This window comes from Diorhabda carinulata, chromosome 7 (genome assembly GCF_026250575.1).
Source record: "Diorhabda carinulata isolate Delta chromosome 7, icDioCari1.1, whole genome shotgun sequence".
Lineage (NCBI taxonomy): Eukaryota > Metazoa > Arthropoda > Insecta > Coleoptera > Chrysomelidae > Diorhabda > Diorhabda carinulata.
In genome coordinates this window covers 5,859,602-5,878,184 of record NC_079466.1, presented here as the reverse complement: position 1 = coordinate 5,878,184, position 18,583 = coordinate 5,859,602, and the positions used below count along the sequence as shown (strand labels likewise).

At 31.9% G+C, this 18,583-nt stretch overlaps 1 protein-coding gene across 11 annotated transcripts in view; it reads right to left on the bottom strand.

Moving 5' to 3' along the window:
* LOC130896465 (myb-related protein A) overlaps positions 1 to 18,583 on the bottom strand; it is a 106,463-nt gene that overhangs the window by 14,900 nt on the left and 72,980 nt on the right. For 6 of the 11 annotated variants that reach the window (XM_057804604.1, XM_057804606.1, XM_057804608.1 and 3 more), the window contains exons 4-6: positions 2,670 to 3,125; positions 1,459 to 1,780; positions 571 to 950 (exon numbers count right to left, since the gene is read on the bottom strand). In XM_057804604.1, the coding sequence (XP_057660587.1) occupies positions 571 to 950; positions 1,459 to 1,780; positions 2,670 to 3,125 (1,158 nt within the window). The remainder of the gene's footprint in view (positions 1 to 570; positions 951 to 1,458; positions 1,781 to 2,669; positions 3,126 to 18,583) is intronic. The other 5 variants (XM_057804605.1, XM_057804609.1, XM_057804610.1 and 2 more) reach the window with 1 other exon arrangement.

Sequence of the window (18,583 nt, the reverse complement as noted above, 5' to 3'; positions counted from 1 at the left end):
AATCAGTAGTGTGTCAACAATTAAATTATGACTTGATCACCCAGGAAGTGATTTGATATATTAAATATACATTCAACTCAAATTTCAATTGGATTCAATTGTTATTTAGATCTTTTATCTATTTACAGTTATAAAAAGATAGAAAATATTCATTCAATTATACCCCATATAATTGATTTACAGAAAATGGTTTACTGAATACATGTTTCATCAATGGATCAATCCTAAAAATGTAAAAATAATCAAATGAGTTATGGTACTACAGTAAACTACTCAGAAGACCATACAAAACCCATAATTTCGGGGATCATGTATAAAATAAACTTTAGTCATAGGTCTAAAATTTCTTCTTCCAGATTGTCGGTAATTACTAATTTTTATATGAAACAACCAAAGATTAGTCAGCTACATGATACCACAATAAATAGATCAATCAAGTTCAAAGCTCTGAAATGATTAATTATGTTCTACACTGAATTTTAGACTGCCATTATGCCAACAGGAACACTCAATAGCTGAAAATGTTTCCAAATTTCACCAAAATAGGAAATGTATTTAGTATCAACTTACCGTTCTGGATTTATCTTTTACAGGTGTAGAAATTTGTCCATTCTGTGAAGACTTGGGAGTTGAAGACATAGTAACATCAAATGTGAGGTTGGCAATATTTGGACTATTCAAAAACTGTGAAGGACTAAAAGGTAGCTGCTTTATGGGAGAAGGTCCATTCCTCAATGGACTGAAAAATGAAGATTTTCCTGAATCAATGAGGTCCATTTCCAGTTTAGCCGGTACCGGATCCATAACATTGATTTCCTCTGCTTCGGCACTGTCATGTCGTTTACGTGACTTTCCTCTCCTCAAAATCGGAGGAGTAGTTGAACGGGGTCCGTTGGTGATAGAGGTTACAGGTACTTGTGTAGTTTGGGTATAATGTGATTGGTTAACTTCTAAAAAATTATAAAAAAATTTAATAATATCTAGTATAGGATCTTTATTGTTGAAATTCAACAGATAAAGTTCAAGTGCTTCTACATTTGTATGTGACTTCTACTACTTTATTTTAGTTTGCTCCATATATTTTGGTAGTTGTATTATTTTTTATTTTATCTGGGCTAAGTGGATGAAACGAAGAGGAACATAAATCCAAAATTTTAATGAAATTCACATGCATTGTAAGAATATTAATTTAAAAGTAGAATGAAAAAATTCAATGCACATGGTTTTTTGATGATTTTATCATCAGAAAAAAACTTGAAACTTCCAAACTATAAACTAACAATATGATAAAATTCACCAACCAAGAAGTATTACAAAAAATATTTAAATTTATAAGGGTTTTGTTCATTTGTAGAAATACCATATTGAATTTGATCGGGGAAAGTATCTTTGTCTTTAAGAATTTTCCATTGTTATTTCTCACTTTAATACTTAATATTTTTTCAAATTAATACTTACTTGCTTTAATAAAATGCCTATTCGCCATTTTAAGTGGACTCACACCAGGTGAATTGTAGAAACCCATGTCAAAATCTGATAAGGCTTCATCATTCAATGGTGTTAATTTTACAGGTGAATGTTGATTGGGGTAGATGTTGACGTAATTGTAAGAAGACATAGGATCGTTGCTATTTTGCGTTGCTTGTGGAGGTGATGGATTTGTTCGCTCATAAGTGTTAGGCACAGACTGAGATGTTGGACTAGGAGTAGGGGCCCCTGCAGAAAAGCCTCCTGTACTCGATTGACTACTTGCTTGATCATACATTTCAACGGTCCAATCCTAAAAAATGTGTAAAGTATGAAATATTTACAAGCTAGATACAAATTAAGAAAACACTATAAAAATTCAAGTTGGAGACGAAAATGACAAAAACTAAACTGAAATGACAAATGAACAAGATCAGTTTTTAAAATTTTGAAAAAATGGGAGGTGAGAAAAAATATAAAATATAAAACTTTAGGAAAAGTATATTTCATTCGAGGATATTTTAATATGAATTCTTATTACTCTACTTGATGTAGAGAGAAATGAGTAATTTAGAATAAACACGTGATTAAAATTGAAGCAAAATAAATAGAACAATTAAAAAAAATAGAAAAAGGAATCATTAGTAAAATGACAAGGTAAATATCTATAATCATTAATTAAAAAAGAAGAAAAAGCGAGGAGGAAAATCAAGATAAGAAAAGATGGGAGGAAATAGGTTGAAAGAAAGGGAAAAATCGGGAGAAGGAGAATACTTTTCAGAGTCAGGAGAATATGTAAAAAAACATTGGCGGTAAAGGATACCAAGTACCAATCTGATAGATGGAAAGGCATAAAGATAAGATAAATAAGTATTATTTTCGAATGGGCAGATAACTTACACAAGTTTAGATTGAGGGTGATTATTGAAAAATAAAATTATTTATAAAGAGATAATATATATAGTTAGTTGTCGAATTATGAACACACTCTCAGAAAGTTTGCTCTTCCAAAACTATGAAGTAATTTTTTGAGATAATATCGACTAAGTTGACTAAATTATACTGGACGAAAACTTACTACAATATATTTGGGATCATTTGCAAAAAGGTAATCGTAAAAGTTTTTTAATCAAGTTCGATAGTATTCATAACTTGTCCATTTTATTTACAACGTCTACGACCAACTAACTACTTATTAATACCTCTTCAAATTTTGTAATTACATTTTCTTGTTTCAGTGAAATTCTATCACCAACTTGCAGAGCCTGGTGCCTCTGTTGTGGATATTGTGAATAAACATTAGCATCTGTAAGTCTAACATTTTTCCTGTGTCTTCCACGTCTCGATTCACCATTTTCTCTATTTTCCGCTTCGTATTTTCGTCTCATAGTTGAATTCCAGTGATTTTTAATTGCATTATCCGTTCTACCTGGCAATAACTTCGCTATCCTAGCCCATTGATTACCGTACATCTGATGGGCTTGGTAAATAAGTTCATCCTCTTGTTCTGTCCAAGCACTTTTCTTGATTTTTGGATTAAGATGGTTATGCCATCTTTCTCTACACTGTTTACCTATTCGGCCTTTTAAATGTCGTGCTATTAATGTCCATTTTTTGGCTCCGTATTTATTTACTAGTTCTATAACTTTCTCATCTTCCTGAAACAAAATTAGTACATCAGTATCATATTTTATTAGTAAACACGAACATTATTTGCATTAGATACAACATTTTAATAAGTAATGTTTGAAACTATACTGTTTGGACAGATTAAAAACTATAAGTATTTCTAAATAGAAGAATTGAAATCAAGAGCTGGACTCAATAATACAAAAAAAAAAAATATAACATTAAAAAATAATGAGTATTCATATTCGTGTCACCTTTATAAACAATACAACAAACAAAAGATTATCAAATTATTGGATTGTGGTGGTTTTTAATCACTTGTAAATATATTTATTTAACAAGTGATTGGGGTTCTGAAGTATATACCAAACAATCGACTATGGATCAAGTTCTGTCGTTCAGTAAAAGATGGCTCTGTTAGAACTTAAATATCTAGCAGAAATATAATTTTTAGTTTTTAAAGAGTAGACAGACTCATATTCAACTTAAGTCTCTAAGATAATCCATGTGAAAACGTCCAAAAAACGTATTAATAGCAGAAAGCAAATCAAGAATACTGGATAGGATTATGTAAGATTGACCGAGAGAGACTTCATAAAAGCCTTAGACATCTCATCATGCAGTGTGAGTATTCTTCTGACTGAAGTCTTGGGTTATAGAAAGACCTTTGCAAAATGAGTGCTGCATTCGATAACACCGGAACAAAACAGCACTCGTATGCAACTTTCTCAACAACATTTAGATCGTTTTAGAAAGAATTAACAGAATTTGGTGCATCGCTCTATAACTGAAGATTAGACTTGGATCCACCATTTATATAAAAAAAAGGTCTTAAAATCTTATAGTTGAATATTTTCTAAATAAAAAATAAAAGCGACAGACAGACAAATATTTATCAGTTAATGTACACATCAGAACTTCGTATAAACGCTAGATAAATATTTTTAAAATTCGTTTTTAAGAAAAAAAAAACTTTCATTTCAATTATAAATAAGGTGTTTTCATTACAAGAGCTAGACAGAAACTGAAAAACTAAAATAATGACATAAACAGCTATAAGGATAAGCATACAACAGGAGCGTGACGTCCCGTCCGTCATATTGTAATAGTTCACTTTCCAAATAAAGTTTGTGAGTGCGTTTTATAAAATAATTTGAAAAGTGTTTAATTAGTTCACTGTTGTATTAGAAGGTAATGTGTTTAGTGCCAGAAGGTATTTTTTTTACAAAATTTATCAAAGAAAATACGAAAAACTCAGAAATCACAATCAATAACATATATACAAATACATATACGATCGTCAACGCAGTAAAAACTTTGTTTGGAAAGTGATCCCTGACCTGCGCTAGCAATGGCGGTGTGTGGTGTCAACACTTCCGTAGTCTATTCTAAGTAAGATATATTATATTTTACAGTGTCAGCAAATTCTTGGCTTGTAACTCAAGAAAGAGATCGTAGGAAATTTTAATTTCAATGTGCATCTCTCTTCTACTCGCTGGAATATGAAGAAAAAATTTGCTTATAAGCGAAAATCAATATCAGTAGAAAGTCGCATATTATTAATTCGTCCTTAGATCTTAAAAGCTAATGTGTGGTCCATGACCATAAAAAGTTGTTTTTCTCGAATCTAAACGAGTATTTATATCTAATATATTCTGTCAATAGAATTTGACGTCTCCCAATTACTAATATATATATATATATATATATATATATATATATATATATATATATATATATATATATATATATATATATATATATATATATGTAGGACTCATTGTCCATAATATGGGTCTATAGGTCAAGTTTTTCCTGAATGTGAGTAGTAAGTGAATAAATTTAATCAAAGCTAGTCCGAGTTTGTCCAAGAGGAATTTGAGTGTTACAGCTATGAACACGGCAGTTTAACTGCAAGTTCTTGGCCAAGAAGAAAGCAATTCCCCTTGGATGTCTAAAAGGTATTACTAAATCATTATTGATCATGTCAATACTGAAACAACCATCATGATTCTGATCCAAATGCAAAAGAGCGGTGCGATTGCAGTACTTCGGCTCCAAAGCGAGATAGGGTTTCGACATTGGGAGAGATGTTAACTGGTAGTACATGAGTAACGAATTGAACGGGTAGCTTTTGACAGGCTACCTTAAGACTATAGGCATGGCTGAGGACGACAACCACAGATTCTGCTAGCAAGCCATAAAGATATCAGAGTACATGTTCTGTGATAACCTTTCCCATTTCATCTAAAGGCTTGGGCACCTCGACAAAGAAGAGCTATCACATTGGAAAATATTTTGGCATCAAAACAATGAATGTACTAAATATCTTCTAGGAATAGGTATAGAGTTGCTGGAAATCCGAAACGATTGCTTAAACAATCTACAATCTAGCATCAATTTTTTTGGAAGTAATTTTGTTGTTAGATTACCTTGTAAAACAATAATAAGCATTGTTATTGTTTATGAATGTTAAAATTAGCGAAAAAAATCACTTTTCATCACACAGCTCAATAAATAATTGTGGCAACCAGTAAATTAGAGTGAAGAATTGCAAATCTATCCCAGTCGCTGGACTTCGCATTCTCCGTCCTTTGACTCTTTCCACGTTTTTCACATCACAAACAATTGCATTGAAGTAGAATAAACTTCATTGTTCAAAACTAAAATTGTGTCAAAAATTACTAATTAACCAATAGAGTCTAAAAAATGAGAATTTTATCGTTTCACCCATGAGAGACAAGCATATTTATGTGCATCCAAACTTAGATTGGGATTTTAGCGAAACTTTTTTACTTGATAATATTTGAACAAACAGAGAACGGCGTTATTGTGATGGTCGGAGTTGTTTGAGTTTATAAAATTGATTTCTGCTTCTTATATCTGTTTCTATGGTTTTCGTGATGAATCGTCTTGATTTTAGGACTCTTGATAGAAAAGCAGTTTGAAATAACAAGTAAAAACGTTTTGATCCGTTATTTTAAACTGATTTTCTATTTACAGAGAACTTAAATCAAGAAGATTCATCACGTAAAACTGATTTTATACGCTTGAGAATGATTATAAACCCTTTTTTGGCTCAGTGTTCGCATAAAGCATGTATAAACAAGTGTTAATATTTATTATGTCAGACTATTTTATTGGCTATCGGATCTCCTCAAAATCTTAAAATGTTTTTAACGTTCGTTCTCTAACAGATAACTACTAGATATATTAAACCCTTCACATTATAATTATGTACCTATTCAAAGCCTACGAACATCTCTTTTAAAAATTTAGTAGTAGTTTTAAAGAGGTCACGGTAATATCCGGTGCTCCATTAAAAATATATTCATTGATGCGTTTTTCTTGTAAGGAATCTATAATAAACGTCTATTGAATATTTTCGTCTATTTAATATTCCACATAAAGAATTTTTCGTCATCGGCCGGAAACCAGGTGGACTAGTAATCGATAGATTTGCATAAAAATGCTAACACGTTTTTTCCTTTTCAGCTATTTACAGAATCAGTCCGGCATCTAATCTTATTGACTCAAACCAATATTTATCAAAATTCAAGTTGTGTTACATAAGATAGCAAATTATAATAAAGATTATTAGAAAACGTTTTACTCATTTCAATTCGATCTGATACGTGAAATTTGACAATGAGATCTCACAAGGACAGAACCTTGACGAATAGTATCTACGGCTTATACATATATAATATATGCAACTCCAATAAATTAATTCACATTTCAACTTTCAGATCCCAATTCTCTTATTGAAGTATTGTACCAATAAATATTTTACATTGATAGGGCACTCATCTGTTTTGGCAAGTGTGAAGCATTTTTCATCGTCCATAAAAATGACTTCTAATTCGCAAAATGCAGCAGCTCGGTATCCGTTCTAATTGGTTTGAAGTACGTTCATGACATTTTCGTCTTTTTCGGTATTTTTGACCATTTCTTGATAACTCACGAAATATCGTACTCTTTGGAGCATGGTATTCGCGCGCTAATTTTCTTACGGAAACTCCTAGTCGGTCTATTGCTCTTATTTTTTCGGGTAAAAATTCTTGGTCTTCTATTTTCTAGAAGATTCGTACAGGGGATTCTGTTTTCATATTCGGTTATAGCACGTAAATGCTTCTGTGTGAAGTATGTATTTTGGTTTTGTCTTGTTTGTTTGTCTTGTTCTGGTCCGCCTGCATTGCTCGATGGATGGATGGATCGAGTAGTTTTAGATTACTCGAATTTATCTAAAATGTGTTATTTTATTTTTCACTAAAAAATTCCTAAATTTTATATAAATCACTTGTTGATTGATGTTTTTGTTACATTTTACAATATGTCTTCTTATCTTACTATGTAAAAGTTTCCCTTAACTTTAAGACAATATCTATCAGTAATCAACCAAGCATGCATTCGCAATTCAATCTTCCTTTCATATCTTCCCCACATTTTTACTTAGCCGAGCATGTAGGTATGTAGACAAAGACATCGATAAACCTTTCTCATTCAGTCTCCCTAATAAATGAATAGAATGGAACGAAATAATACGACAGTACAACCCTTACGGTATTGACGCATAAGGTCGAACTGAATTTCTTTTCAAACTCATGTCCTAATTTCCCTCTAGTGGAAACCATCTCTAGTATAATTTTCGTCTTCACAATACACGAGTAAAAGGGCTTTGACCTCTGGAAATAATCTAACATGTATGGATTTGTGCCTGACGAAAAATATTTTAAACATGTATCTAGAATTAAGAAAATTTGTATATTTTTTCAAATTCTGTTTCCAAATTTTTGTGCTTTATAACACTACAAATATTACGTGAAAAATTTGTTAGAATACGTGTTTTTATGTATATATAGGGTCGGGCAAAATGGGCGGAGCACCGAATTGGTGATTTATGACTTTTATAAAGTTTTTCATACATTTTGTGTACTATGTAATGGTGCTTAATATTTATTTAATACAAAATGTACAAACATTTTGTAACGCGGTGTTTAAACTATGGACTTCAAATAGCATCAAAGAAAAAAATCCGGTTGAGATGGAATATATCACCAAAGCACGATCGTACTGAAACCAAACGTATTATCATAATGATAAATGATTAACAATATTCGGAATCGAACAAATTAATTCTGGTGTTGTAAAAGTTGGTTCCGATCATAATTCCTCTAATTATTCCACAATAAACGTTCAGATTTTGAGGATATTTCGTATAAACTATATATAATGTTATTCATAAATGTATTATGTACATAATTTTATTTATAATTGCTTAATTACACACACATTATATGAGGATGAAATTAATTTTTTTTTATTACAAATGTCTCACAAATATCGTTACTTATTTCACGTAAATTTTTAGGTTCTTCCTGTACACTTAGAATCACATCTGTTCTGTTCTTTTTTCCCACAACCATAAATATTTTGCACACTGTCGGTGTCATTAAATTTCATTAAATTTCTAGACACTGTAGAACTTGGACCATGAATTATAAATAAATATGAATTTATTGTCAAAAAAGAACTGAACTAGCAAATGACCACAACGTTTTTCTCGCAAGATTCCAAATACCTGCATTGCTATTATTTTGGAAAATATTCTGTGTGAACATCTCTGGCAAGGTTAATTTTTAATAAACGTTAAAAGGAAGTTTTCTCTCTATATTATAACTCAAAAGTTTCAACACTAAAATTAAGATCAATGTTTAAACAAGTAAAAAATGCTGCTAGATCATAAGAGCCCTGCACTGTTCGGTCTTGCATACTGACTGCAACTGCAAGACTCCGTTCAATTGGGTATTTTTTGCAAACCTGACCATAAGATACGAGTTTTGAAAAATCCATTTGAAGAAAAGTAAAGAGTTCATTGAAGAAATGTTTGATATATATCAAAATACATTATTTGGGAATTTATCTTTTAAAAATAACTCACTGCATTCATTTAATCAAGCATTAAAATTGCCTTTGACGGCTTAGCAGTTATTTTCCGTGATGACTGCCATTTCGTGAAAGTTTTTTTTATTCAATTGTGCCGGGGAAGTCGGTTTGTTAGCGTAAACTTTAGATTTGATATAGCCCCATAGGAAAAAGTCTAAAGGTGTTAAATTGGATTGCGTGGAAGCTAACTTATATCACCTCTCCTGAAGATCAATTTGTCAGTAACAATTCCACTCCACCAACTCGTGGCACATATGTTTTGAACGTGTGTTAGGTTGCTCCGTCCTGCTGGAGTTATAACCATTAAAGTTTTGCACTTCAGGCACGAAGAAGTCGTCTAACATGTGCACAGATCATTCTAATTTCATTGTAACTGTGCTTCCCCATTCCTTTCGCTGACATCGTAGCCCATACGGTACCTTTAGACGAATTTAGAGGTTTCTAATGCTTTCGTTTTGAAGTTGTTGCACTCCAGTAGCAGCAATTTTGCTTGTTGATGAAAATGCGCTTAATCCGAAAACAAGATGTTGGTTGGAACGCGTCCAACAATTGGTTTACGAAGTCAAACATCTGACCAGCATCCAGAGGCTTCAATTCTTATACCAACTGAATTTTATGCCAGTTTAAAGCAACAGCACGCAAAAAATACTATCTACGTTTTCGACCGTTCTAGAAGACTTTGGACGCTTGGATTTTAGTTTAGGTTTTGGTTAGTTTTAGCGAATATTGCGAGCTTTGCTGAATTTTCTATGTGCTACAGTCGCCGAATTACCGTTTTAGTGAAACTCACGTACTCACAACGCACGGTACACTCCCGAGAAATGTCCCATAGGAACTAAAGAGACAGTCTATCTATTGACAAAGCAATACAAAAGTGAACTTTCTTTTGAGACACCTTGTATTTGAGGAGTGCAAATTTGATGTATAATGAATATAATTAATCTGGAGTAGATTACAAAAATTGTACTATACACATACGTGCAATCAAGGTCTTTGCTTTTTCTCGAACGGCGTTTGTCTCAAATATATTTTGTTAGGATATCCTACTGCAATCTTTACATTGGAAGTTAAATATTTCAAAACGTATTTCAATTAATTTAGAATATTATTGATTGGGCTTAGTTTTAAAAAGAGAAGTCCAGTCCTAAAATGTAATGAATATTATGTTCCTTTGTATACCTTCGAATGGAACTCAGCAGGAGTTTCTTCTTCTGCAAATGTGTAAAATTTTTAATAGATAATTCGATGCTATAACCTGATAGCGTAATTTTATGAAATTTTTTTTTTATTAATACAATATGCTTTAGGATTATCAACACCTTTATTACATATCATTTAAAAGATAACATTAATCTTAGGAATTACTTCCACGTTGCAACGTTTAAATACAATAATTTGAAAAAATAAATATTTAAATAGACTGGTTACAAAATACATAAGGAATGCAACCATCTAAATAGTTTATTCAAGATTAGGCTATTTGACTTAAACTTAATGCTGACCTTAAATTTGAAGAGAACTAAGTATCTGTTAAAGCAAAACGTGTATTTCCTTTCAAACGCAGAATTAAATGAAGACTTTTCGATTACTAATGACGTGACCGAGAAGATCCCAGGATTGTTCATGAAGTTACACAGGTTTTCCCATTATTAAGTGGAATCTGGTATTATTGATTAGACATAGTAAGAAGTAATGTCGGTTTGTGAATGTGAAAATTCCTAAATTTAAACATGTCGTAATGTGTTAAGACTAGTCTCTAATTCTATGAAGAGTAAAATTGCTTTACTTGCAGTACGTTTTTATAACAATTAGTACGGAATGCGATAAATATGAAATTCGTCTATAGTTCAGACATTATATTAGGTAAATTATGAATATAAATATTGATTTAAAATATGAACATAGAAATGGATTAAACTCAGAGCAACATCATTGAATGAAATCTTTACATAAGTGAAAGTTGTAGTGCTCAAAAAGGCAAAGGCAAAAATGGCAGCATATTTTACAAAATACTGAAAGTAAATTTATTTCTACTTTCTATCCCGCTTTTTCGGCGGTTGCAGAAAGGATTTTTTCACATATGAATTCGAAATGGTAAGAAAAGAGAAATAGAAGCAGTACATCATTAAGAAAAAAAAACCGTGAGCAGCAGAGCTCCATCACGAAAGTCGAATTTTTCGTCGAATGAAGAATTTAACTAATACACAAACAAGTCTTTCCATAAAATGAATTTCTTGGAAATGATATCAATTCTCAATTTTATTTCTTTATATGGAAAATTTGCTATTCCTCAATAACTTTTCATTTCGCAAGTTAACTCTCTCTCTCTCTCTCTCGAAGGAAAATTCATAATTTCAATAGATCCGGTGGTCTCGAACCCTCTTGTTCAATTCCAATTGAAAACAAAGAAAAAATTGTCATAATGACAAGAAATCTCGAAAATGGGAATTAAAAAAAAATCACCCTAGCAACGATCATACTCGGATTATTCATTAAATAGGAGGCGGTCCAGTTCAACAATTACAACGATCAAAATGATTTCGGGTGTTTTGTGCTAGAAGAACTGAAGAAGAAAACTTTGAACTTGAGAAAGACAATTCTTCAACATCACCCCTACTTGCATGCGAAGTTCAAACCCTGTAGTTAAACTTTTTCTGGCCAAAAAATAAGAAAATATAACAAAAATGACCATAAAATGGAGAGGGGTGGAGATGGAAAGTTTCGACCTTAGACAGGAAATCATCTCGCAACTAATTGAACCTACATGTGAAATTTCATTTTTCAGTCGCTTTTCGTTTGACCTGCAGAGGTGAGCAAAGGTCAAAAACCACTTTTTTGCACTGCGACCCCTCGAAATATTCATTTGTTTTCAATCAAACTCTAATAACATCAATACGCCGCCAAAAAAGCCATGTATGCTAATTTTGCACCAAATTGGACCCATAGCAATTGCTCGAGAGACGAAAATAAGAATTGTAGCTTTAACAGATATGTATATATAAACTACAGACATTCGAAAAACCATCATAATCGTTTTCAGGAGGTCTCAAAACATGGGAAAAATGATGTGCCTCCCATTTTTCTTCTAGTCATGCCTACCGAAGAAAAATTCGACTAAAAATGACACTTCTATTATACGTTTTATAAAAATATATAAGTATACTATATTTTTATAGGTTATTTTGAAAAATACTGTATTCCGATGGGCATGCTATTAATAATCAACCAAATTATAAATTTAATACATCTATCCAACCTAATCTACTATATATTTTATCGTCCAAAAATTTTTTTAAATATTCTTTGAAACAAGTTCTTCAAGAGGTACTTATAAGTATATATTTTACCATCAATAACACACAAGTTATGAATGACGAATTCCAAGGAAAACCCAAGGTTTCGATTTTTTTTTTCAAGATTTACGACTAACCATTATATAATTCATCAAAGTTGTTTGTGTACGTAGTATATGAAGAAATGTCTATAAGATAACCGTTTTTTAACCGGTCAATTTTAAAAGCGTAAAGTAAATAAGTCAATGTTCATTAATAGAAATGATATCATGTTTGAAGTTTCTTCGCCGTTTTTTATGTATAAAAATGTTATATAGTGTGTCCCTTTAAGTTGAATGCAAAACGCACTGCTCAAAATAATTTTAGAAACACATATTTACATCCTAATAATTCTATCAATTTTAACAATAAGGAAATCTAATAAAGTATTTGTGCGAAAAGCAATAATGCAAAAACACTTTACAATCCATTTTAAGAATCTAAAAGAACTGCTATGATGTAACCCATGAAAATTTCTATTTAGAATTGTAATGGACTTTGAAATAGTAAATGTAACATCTAAATGCAAAATCGAGAATGGTATTGGTGGCATAATTTTTTAATGTCAGTCCATCGATATGTAGAAACATATCGATAGACAAAATCAAACTTGTGCCACTCATAGAATCAGAACAGAACAAGTGAGTCGCGGTTAAGGTAGAGGTCGTGACCGCGGTCAATGTCGGCATCCATATGAACAAACCACCTATTTTATAGACGTTTCACACAGATGCCTCAAGGTTGAAACATTTTTGTCATTCAAGTTAAAAGCCTTAGATAGATCTGCCAGCGTAACTATATATCAAGTTGGCGAATTTGACGCAAAATTAGATAATTTAATGTTGGTAGATATTGTACACTTTCTCTTGGTGATTTATTATTGTTGGGTCGTGCTCGTGTCCTTTTTATTATGTACAGGGTCCTTCACGACGAGCTGAATCGATATTATGTATATAGGAAAGTACAGCGACTAGTGTTCTGAAAATTTGCTTGCAAGGATTTTCCGAAATGCTCGTTTCAGCTAAAATAATTTCAGTTTCCTGAACCTTCGTTATTTTAAACGGAATGCTATAGTTTTTATTAAATTTTTAGAATTTACGCGAAATTTCAATATAACTTTATATAAGGTATAGTATACTTTAAATAAAGGGGACTTCGTTATTAAAATCATATATTTCAAATTAACGGTTTTTGTAGAAACTGAAATCTTCATTGTTTTTAGACGTTTAAGCGTTGCAAAAGTGTTCATCATGTCCCGTTTAGGATAACCCCATCACAATCCCCGTATATTACCAACAAATTGAAATATTCTTCATTAACAAATCCTAAACGGGACATGATAAACACTTTTGCAACGCTTAAACGTCTAGCTGTTTTCATTGTTTGTTTGTTAATATGTTAGCTTTTGTTTTTTTGGTCGAAGATTTCAATTTCTCCAAGTTTCTACAAAAATAGTTAATTTGAGATATAAGAATTTACTAACGAAGTCCCCTTAATTTAAAACGTAGAATCCAATGGTAAGTAAGTTTCTGAAGTTTTTAGATAGCGAAATTCGGCACCATTTTCTCAAGACCCTATATAAATATTTGTCAAGATTTTCACAGATTTTGAAAGCTGTAAGTGTTATTTGTCCAAATCCCAAAAATATTAGACCTGACTCACTTTTACTTAGAAATATAATTTTTTAAATGAAGTGCTGCATGTGTCCAAAAATTTCGAAAATGTGAAATAATTAAAAAATGGTGGACTTTAGGCATGCGATGGTTCATATAAAGTTATATTTTAATTTCGCGTAAATTCCAAAAAAAAACATAGCATTCCGTTTAAAATAAAGAAGTTCGGGTCCACTTCCGTCTATTAATATAATGCATTTGTTCTCAAATCCTCATAAGGAACGTTTTAATCGATACCGACTAGAACCAATACTAAATCAACTGCAAGGGATTTATCAAGTGATACAATTTATTGAATTTGGATCTAATTACTTAATATGTAACATTTTAATCAGCTACAACTAATAAATTTCCAAATTTATTTTTTTTCACAATAGTTTCTCAAAATTTCATATTTCGTGATGTTATATTCCGAAAATAAGCCATTTTGAGAAATACATAAATTTGAAACTTCGTTAGTTCTGATGTAGCAGTATGAACTATTCTGCTCCATCATTTACGACCCTAAAATTTTGACCTACTGAATTTAGACAGAGCCGTATCAGCTTGTCTAGCAAACAGTGAGCGTTCGGAACGGCTAGAAACTGCGTGAATTAGCGTTAACATACTGGACAACTGTTGGATCAAGGATAGTCGTAGTAAAATGGAGTCGATTCATATCTGTAGATGAAACCTGGCTCCTCTACTACACTCCTGATAGAAGCAAACAGTCAAGACAGTAAAGTGCAAAGGGCGAACCTACTTCCAATAGACAAAAACGGTTGTATCTGCTAGAAAAGTAAAGGTCAGGGAAAAGCACCTTCACACACTAAAATCTACGAATAGCCCTTCGAATTGGTTGACCACCCAGCGAATTCACCCACGACTTTTTCCTGTTGCATATCCTCAAAGTTTTAGGAGGAAGATTTTAATCAGACGAGGCCGTTATCGTAAATGTTAACGCCTATGTTAAGGAAAATGTAGAATTGTCCCAATGGAGGTTTACAGTGATGCCATCCAGGAAGTTTAAATCGATGCTTTTGGAAATCAAATGAATTTTTTTCACATAGATATCTACTGCGCGGTCTACAAAGATACTTCCAGGTGATTGGTGCGTTCAACGCCAATCTCCCTCCATAGCAACTAGCATAGAACAATCTTTTCAAATTATTAAGTGCATTTTTCAAGTGCTAAATGAAGGTAGATCTGATTGCAATTATTGTGTTACTGAGGCCCGTAATGTAGGACCGGACCAACAGACACCATTATAACCGACGTTTTTCTAGAAATGTGATGAAATTCCATCCCATATCTACTCAAACTCTATTCTGCAGCAACTATGCAAGTTAAAATTTTAGTTGTTGGATCTGTGAGTACCTAATCTTGATAGAAGAGCAGGTCTTATAGTAGTTACAAAAAGATTAAATGATTAACGTGCCGAATAATAGTCCTATGATTACAGATTATGCTTTTATCCAAAAAACGTCGCCCTCTGCGGCAATCCCACCGGATACTATGGGATTCACATAATGCCTTAGCCACCACTGATTCCTCGTTTAAGCCCTATAAAACATCTTTAGGTTGTGTTCGAAAAACGTATTCGAAAGCGTCCAAATCCGCTTTACTCAATACAAAGGTTCCATTCAAAAAATAATACAAAATGCTTCGCCAAAATATCTATAGGCTTATACGCGGTATGCTATGGAGATTTGAATCACTACTCGGTGATGGTGAACAGTCCTTACTAGAACCTGATTTTTTTTTTCATGACTTGACTTTAAAGAAGTGGTATTCTTGATTCTGGAGAAGCTTTAATTGGTTTTTACAAATTAATGTCATATCAACCCATGTACATTCAATATCTTGAGAAAGATAATTTTATTAGACATTATGAGATAGTCGGAAGCTTTTGTAATTTCTCAAAACGGAAATAATCATAAGGTAATTATTCATGTAACAATCAAAAGAATATCTGTAAATTTTCCAAGTAAAAAAATGTATGTACACTATAAGGGTTAATGATAAGAAAAACTCTCTCTTATGATGATTAACTTTCAAATGTGTCCGTCTGAATCCGAAAGATATAAGTTCAAGAACTTTCCAGAATAGCGCTCGCAAGCAATTCGGATACCGTCTCAATTTAAAATTAATACTTTTTAGATATAAAGCACGAATTTATACAGTATCATTTTTTGTATGAAAATACAATTTTCTTTTTTATATTAGTAAGAGAAGAAATGTTTTAAAATGTCGCATCTATAATATAAGAAGATATTTTTTTCTTCTTTCTAATTTTGTCGCATTCGAACAACTTTCGGCGCTTTTCTATATATTTCCGAATTTTGATACAGTTATGGGCTCTAGTCTTAGTTTCAAAGATAGTGAATTAAATAATACAGTAAACAAAATTCGAAAACCAAAGCACCGAACAATAAATTATTAGAAGTGTAAGTGTAAAGTTTGACGTCAAAAAAGTAAACCAGAGTTACGCAATAAATTAAAAGAAAAAAGATGTCCACCGAAATTGTGAACATCGAAAAATTGGAGTATCGAGCCATCATTAAGTACCTGTATTTAAAAGGGTTAAGAGGTAATATGCAAGCTTCAAAAGAGTTAAATTTCCGATCAGGAAGGCCAGTTTCTGCGTTAGTCCCCGAAAATATCGATGCAGTTCATGACATGATATCTGAAGCACTGAATATTTCATACGAACGCCTTCACCATATAATTCACGTCAATTTGGACATGAGAAAAATTGCTGCAAAATGGATCCCCAAATGTTTGAATGTTGACCAAAAGCGTGCAAGGGTAGAAGCATCGCGTTCGATCTGTGCTCGTGTACCAGGTATATAGAAGAGGATTAATTTCATCGTATGCTATTAGGATATGAAGAAGGTTATAAAAGAAAGGAGACTTGTGATTCAGAAAAAGAAGGTAACATGGAATATCCTGGTTCAGGTATCGATTAATCTGGTGTAAAAGGATTTTTGTTTCACTGAGGAAGTTTTCGGAGAAATGTGTTATACACATCAAATGAACTGAAAAAACAACTGATAGTTGAAAATAATTGAAGCAACAAACATAAAAAAATCAACGAAAACACCCCAAGTTTTGAATAGTGACATTATTTTTTTGTTTATCTGTATAATTTATTCTAGATATTTCGAAGACGATTGTTTGGTTGATTATTTGAAATAAAGAAAACTATCATTTTTTTTTCAAATTTCATTGAATTACAACTAAAAACAAATGAAGAACAGTTGGAGTGATGAGCATTTTTATGAAGGGTGTAGTTACTGAAATGATGTGCTTGAACGCGTTATTCCCACAAGTTTGTTCTCAAAACCGGAAGTTTCTATTAAGTTCGCAGGCATAATTCACGATGGTGAAACACATGGTCTGTTGATAGAACAGGTTTGTAAAACTTTTCATTAAGTACATTGTTTACAAATGCACCTCGCATTAAATAGAAATTGTTGTTTAAACACCAGATAAATATTTGCATTTTATTAAATTATCGAGCATAAAATTAATCACACAATACTAATTTCCGCAATTTTTGCAGTTGGAATACAAATTATTTACCTGTTACTTGAAAAAATAGCAAGTTGCTTTTTACTTAGTTCAGGAGGAAATGGCGCTTGAATACCGAAAGCTATTCCACCTCAATTTTTCCCATGTTGCCATGGGACAACCCTGTGCCATATTGTTTATGCCAAAATTGTCTAAACAATTTTTTTTAATTATTCACTGGAATACAAATAAAAAGGTTTTATGATTTATCGCGATAAAGGTAATGTAGCGGGTAGTTTTTGTTGCACAGAGGACGAAAACTCTATCCACATTTTCTCGAAGTGTGAAACTTCTGAACGTTTTAAAAGGAGTGGGATTAACCGATGTTAACACTGGGTTCCCCTGTAACGTAGCAAGAAAGGACACAATACATCCTTTGGATCGCAGTATATACGATACTCCAATATGGGTGATTCCGTTCTAACTGTGATTTTTTGTATTCAAAATTTCAAGATTTTAAAATTTAACTTTTCTAACTTTTTTATGCATATTATTCATCTATTTTACTGTAAAAATAAAACTCTAAGAGGAATTTACTACAACTTCAAAGTATCACGAGCAAGATACAAATGTCGGATTTTGAGTTCCACGGTACTGACTCATTTATCCACGGTACTGACATGGTAACTTAAGATATTAAACAACAAGTGCATCAATTTTCCTCAGTTTGATCATAAACATTAGAATTTATAAGGTAATTAGTTTAAATCATTTGTTACGACAAAAAAAATTAATAATTTATCGGTAAATTCTAGGAATGGACATGACACGGTACTGACATTCAAGTGATGTAGTATAAGTTTTCTTTAAGTGGCAAGTTATATTGTATAAAAATAATGTTTAAATATCTTAAGAATTATTCAATTAACACAAAATTTTTATTAATTGATTATTAATTAATGACTAGTACAAAAAAACAATACAGGACATTGAATATCACAGTTATAATGGAATCACCCATATCCACATACGTATGAATATTTA